This window comes from Vombatus ursinus, unplaced genomic scaffold, assembly GCF_900497805.2.
Source record: "Vombatus ursinus unplaced genomic scaffold, bare-nosed wombat genome assembly UNPS02014821.1, whole genome shotgun sequence".
Classification (NCBI taxonomy): domain Eukaryota; kingdom Metazoa; phylum Chordata; class Mammalia; order Diprotodontia; family Vombatidae; genus Vombatus; species Vombatus ursinus.
The window spans coordinates 31,881,308-31,887,307 of NW_020954599.1; the positions used below are offsets into that span (position 1 = coordinate 31,881,308).

Genomic DNA, 6,000 nt, shown 5'->3' on the forward strand with positions numbered 1-6,000 from the left:
TTATTGCTTGCTTTCTCAATAGGTGAGGGAGAGAGGCTGGAGGGAGGGAGAGAATTTGGAACTGAAAAATTTTTTTAAATGAATGTTTAAAAAAAAGAAAGTTTGGAAGAAAGTAAATAGAGATTTTGGAGTCATTTACATAGAAATGAAAGTGGAAGCCATAAGATCAGGTAAGATCTTCAAATTGGATCCACTTTCACATCTTTCTTACTTCATTTCATGACAGACAGGTTGGATGGTTGTTAACACTCCCATTTTATGTGTGAGGACGCTGAGGCTCAGAAGCTAAGTGGCTTGCCAAAGGTCACAGAACTAGTAAGTGACAGAACAGAAACTATAACTCAGGTCTCTTGATCATTGGCTCTGTTCTCTTTCAATTTAATTTAATTTACCGAACATTTCTTCAGTATATGCTACCTGCAAAGTACCATGCTAGGCACGGAAGATTCAGAGACAAAAATGAGCCAATCCCCTCCTGAGGATGACACAGTCCATGAGAGAAAATACTATGTATACAGATACATAAACCTAAGGTCATTTGGGCAGAGAATGTGTATGACTATGGTCAATCTCTTTCTGTTAGATCACATTGTCTTTTTAGACTTATGACTCTCCTTTTCTTTCCTCTTTTCTTTTTTCTTTCATGTTTCTTCTCCCTTCCCCATTGCTTTAACTGGCAGTATAAATAAACATGAAATACTTTATAAATCCCTGTAATGATGGCTCCTTTTTAGCCAAACTGGATTTATCTCTGTTCCTCACACACGATGCTCCTTCCTTCGTCTCCGTGACTTTGCATCCTCCATGCCTGGAATACACTTCTTTCCTCATCCCTGTCTCCTAGGATCCCTTCCTTTCTTCAAGACTCTGCTCAGATATCACCTTCTGTGTAAAGCCTTTCCTGATCTCCCCAACTGTTCTTGCTTTACCCCCCAAACTACTACCTTGTAGTGAATGAATCTGTATTTATTTTCTTCATATTTATTCTGCATATTTTTATATGCCGTCTCCCCATTAGAATCTAAGCACCTCAAGAATGAGGATTTTTTCATCTGATCTTTCCTCCACTTTCCCTTCCTCTCTCCTCCTTATGCTTCCCATCCTTTCCTCTCCTTGTTTCCCCCCTCTCTACCTCTCCCCTCACCTCTCTCCTCTCTATCTCTTTTCTCACCCTGCACCTTTCTTGTCCCCTTCCCTCTCTTCTCTTGTACAATTTCCTCATTTGTTACCTGAAATTAATAAAATGTTAAGTCAAAATGAGTCAGCATGCAAAAACTCAAGTATCTTCATAGAACTTTTAAAAAATATATAGTGCCATCTTGAGACAGTAATCTAATCCCACCTTGGGGGTAGATTAAGCTCCTAGTCACCCTTAAGTTCATGAGCCAATTGGTTAACATCTACTTTAACTACTTAATTCATTTTCAACTTATGCTCATCTCTACCTTGAAAAAAGTAGATAGTTGAAAGTCAGCAGCAAACATCTGTTTCTTTGGGCTCTATCCCCCTCAAGGCACCAGTGGACATTTCCATCATAGGCAGTTTCAAAACATAAATGCCACTCTCAGTTATTTTGACAAATGAGTGCTCTTTTCAGAATTTGCTCCCCGATGCTTTTTCGTATATGTTACGCAATTGCCATGGTGGGAGGGGAACCCTCCAAATTTACCTGGGAGCACAGTTTTCTAGCCAACTCTTCTGAAAACCAAACAGCAACTCCGGATAGACTTCCCCATCCTGGTGTGTTTGATTAAATCAAATATTAATAACTTTAAATAAGAAAAATTACATTTTTCCTCATCATTCATAAAAGAAGTCCCTCTTTTAGGTTCAGTCATGACACAGGTTGTGACTGAATTTTCAAAGGTCAGGCCAGCAGAGTACAGACTTTGGCAGTTTTTCCTTTAGCTGGAAATACTATAAGGGTAGACTGGCCCGTGTGCCTCTCACTGGAGGACTAGCATAGCTGTTTTGAAAAAGCTGGCTCATCATGAGAAAGTTGACCCCCAAGTGATGAATTGTTTTGTCTAGTAATTCATAATGACTGTCTACTGAGGTTTGGAGAGGGTTATAATATGAGCAGGCAGATGGAGTAACCATACAAATGAAATCATGGAGTCTTAGAAGTATTGACGTAATTTTAGGTATGGTCCTTGAGGTGCAACCCAAGTATAATGAATTAAAGCACTTGTGAGGCATTTTTATAAGGTCTAGTGGCATTGAGATTTTCCTCCTTCCAAGTCTACTTTGAAGAATGATTGGCCCATGTTATATTTCCCAGATACTTAGAGTGATATGCCAAACTTAGTAATAGCCTCGGAGAACAGCAAATCCTGTCTCAGAGAAATAATCCTGCATTTAGATTATTTTCTACTTTTGGGGTCGTAGATGGAGACAGGGCCCTTTCTTAGCACTAGTTTACGTAGTGTAAACTCTTAGAACAATGGCATGTCATTGACAATGCAGAGTGGTAGAGGGTTACTGGACTTGAGAGTCTGAAGTCCTGAATTTGAGTCTTGCTTCTATTTCTACCAACCTTGGGCGAGCCAATTTCTGAGCCAATAAACATTGATTAAGTGCCTGCTATGTTCCACACACTGTGGTAATAACTAGATTTCTCTCCTAGTTTGTTTCCTTAACTGTAAAATGGAAATAATAACTACTTCTACTATCCACCTCAAGAGATTTTTGTGAGAGATGAAGCCCTTGTCAGATTTTAAAGTGTTATATGACTGTAACTTAATATTATTAGGGGCTAAGAGTCGGAAGATGTGAGTCCATATATGTTTAACTGGATAATCCTGGGCAAATAACTGAGCCTTTCTGAGTGTGTTTCCACATCTGTAAATCAGTAGTAATAATAATACTTGCAGGACCCACCTCCTAGGGCTATTGTGGGGAAAAAAATGCTGTAAACCTTATTAAATCCCAAGGGGCTACCTAAATGTGGATGGTTATTCTGTTTTAGAAGAAATGGTGCCTTGGATTACAATGGGCCTTCCTCAGTCTTTCCGATTTATGTATTTCTGCTTAGACTGAGAGTTCTTAACTACAGAAGTCAATTTTTGCCTCTGTAAGTGGGTCAGAGGCACTAATATGATTTCACAGTTTGAACGTAAATAATGAGGAAAGGTGAGAAAGCTAGTCATGCCCTCTTCACTCAGGCCTGTCCAATCCAAACTGACTTATGGAGGCAAGGAGCAACACTGACTGGGCTAATACGATCCTAACATTAAGGAATCTGGCAGATAGTAGAATTTGAGCTAAGAAAATGGGGTGGGGGAGAGCTCAAGGACGTGTTCTCAACTCTTTTTTTTCTCTCCTTTTCTTCTTCCTAGCAAGAACCAGTTGAGTCGTCTTTTGGGCTTAGTAATGGAATAAGTGAGCTTTCTCCTGAATATGCGGTCCTGACTTCAACTATAAAAAACGAAGTGGATAGCACGATAAACATCATAGGTAAAATGTTTTTGACGTTGCATTTTTACATACATAATATGCAAGCCTGGACAGTACATGTAGCCAGCCCCAGGGTAGAGGGATCTGACTTAATGAAATGAGAGACTTGAAATAACATAATCTCTTCTCAATATAAATATTCCCATTTCCTTCCACCTCATGTGGCATAATTTTTGAATGCTCTTACCATCCCAGGTAGCGTTCTGCATGGCCTAATTTATGTCCTTCCTAAAACATGGTGCCCAGAACTGAACAAAATACACCATATGTGTGCTCTAAAGAGGGTGGCTTAATATCAGTCATATACAATTACATGATTCTTAAAGGTTTAAGTGTTTTGTTCGTAGGTCAAGAATTATTATCTCTATTTTAAAAAATTGAAAGTCTCGAGGCTCAGAGAATTTCAGTACTCAAACCCACTTCATTTGTATTTTCCATGTTACCAGAAAAACTGTTCTCAATTACACTTTGTCTAGGTACCTGTTCAATGTTGCCATTTCACTTGAGAATAAGATAAAAAGAAGAATATTCCTGTTTTGTCCTCACATCACCTGTTCGTCATGCACCAGGCAAAGAGTCAAGCATTTTGTTCATTTTATGGATAAAAAAATTGAGACGCAGAGCTGTTAGATTTTGACAGATAACCTGGGCTGGTAGGTCATGGAAGACTTCCAAAGCAGAAGTCAAATTTCCTTATTTACTAATTCCAAATTTTCTAATTTGCTGAACACCAAAATGGTCTTCAGTAAATTAGGTGGTAGTGAGAAAGTCAGTTCTGATGACTGCTTCTCTTAAGGGCACCTGCAAAGAACTATCCGGGGCCATGTCTCCGGGACAATTTAGGATTACAGGATCATAAATCTAAACCTTGGCAGCTATCTAGTCTAAGGCAGCTGGTGGTGCAGTGGTTAGAGCGCTCAGTCATGAGTCAGGAGGACCTGAGTTCAAATTTGGCCTCATACTTCCTTGCTACATGACTCTGGGCAAGTCACATTAACCTCAGTTTCCTTAACTGTAATCTGGAGACAATAAGGGTATCTATCTTGCATGGTAGTTGTGAGGATCAATGAGAATATCCATACACAGATACCCATTTTTTTTTTTGGTAAAAAAAACCCCAAAACTCTTTGCACAGTGCCCGGCAAATAGTAGGTACTATAGAAATGCTTATTCACTTCTCATGTAGTCTGATTCTCTCATTTCACCTAATAGATAGATGTATTTTCATTTCTCCCGTAGGGTGGATAAATTCCTATAGGAGTAGGGAAATGATGATCATTATGAGATAATTGGGAGGAATGTAACTCATTTACGTAGCGCTTTCTTTATAGCAACACTTTGAGGTAGGTAACTAGAATTGTTGTTGTTATCCCCATTTGATGAATGAGGAAACCAATGCTTAGAGAGGCCTCTATTTCAGTGACACAGATAAAGTGACCCAACCAGTGATAGAGCCCAGATTTGAACGCAGTGGGTCTTGCACTCATCTCATTACAACACTGCTCCTCAGTAAGTGATCAGAAGCACAATTAGGTGGGTGTGGGTTGGCACCTTTCTCCCTCCATTCCTTTTGGTGGGGAAGATCAGTCCTGCTGCACAGACTCTGTGATGGTATGTGATTTTCCTTGATTTTTTTTTTCCAAAGGTAATGATGGTTTTTTTTCCCCTTCTACATTTCTGAGTAAGAGATTCCTTAACAACCATATGTGTAGTGATCTGTCTCTTGTCTCCCCCGTGTCTCCCATCTTCATTCTAGTGTTATCTTTCTGGCTACTGAGTTCATCTGGTTCATCCTTACCAGACTGTCCCTGCCTGGTTTCCTTTTTACCTGCCTTTTTACCACCTTCATTAAAACAAGCTCTCTCCCATGCTGTTAAAGGGCTTGGCTCTCATTAGGTTGGCTGGATTGTTTTCCAAGATTATTTCACTGTTTATGAAGTGAATTCAGTCTTAGACAGGATCCCTAACCAAAAAAAGACAGACCTGTAAGTGCATTTGCTTCACGTGTATCAACTCTCCAAAGGGAAATTTTACTGTAAAGTTGATTGTTCTGGGAAGGGCCTATTTTGTGTGTATCTTTGTACTCCTAGCACCCTGAGTAACACCTTTCACAGAAGGCAGGTTAATAAATTCTTCTTGTTAGGTGAATGAATAAAGGATCAGCTTGAATAGCAGGATTCATACAGCAGGAACAATAAACTTCTATGCCAAAGATAAGTGAAAAATGTGGCTACCAGTTTCACTTCAGGAATTCTCTGACTGTAAATAATTGCAGTAACAATAACAAAATAACAAGTTTCAGTATGATTTGGGATGTCTCTTGCCTCATCTTTGAGTCATTTAAAGGTATTAGACTCCCAGATAAAATGTCAGTTCCTTGAGAAAAGGGTGTGTGTGTGTGTGTGTGTGTGTGTGTGTGTGTGTGTGTGTATCTCTGTCTCTATGTTTGTCTCTGTCTCTCTGCCTCTGTGTTCCTCTCTCTGTCTTTTTCTCTTTGTCTCTCTCTCTCACTCTGACTCCCTCCCTCTCTTTCTTTGTCTCTCT

General features: G+C 39.5%; 1 protein-coding gene across 4 annotated transcripts in view; it reads left to right on the forward strand.

Moving 5' to 3' along the window:
* Positions 1–6,000, forward strand: part of IRF2 (interferon regulatory factor 2) — a 133,414-nt gene that overhangs the window by 100,360 nt on the left and 27,054 nt on the right. For all 4 annotated transcript variants that reach the window (XM_027837400.1, XM_027837399.1, XM_027837398.1 and 1 more), the window contains exon 6: positions 3,339–3,456. In XM_027837400.1, coding sequence (XP_027693201.1) covers positions 3,339–3,456 — 118 coding nt within the window. The remainder of the gene's footprint in view (positions 1–3,338; positions 3,457–6,000) is intronic.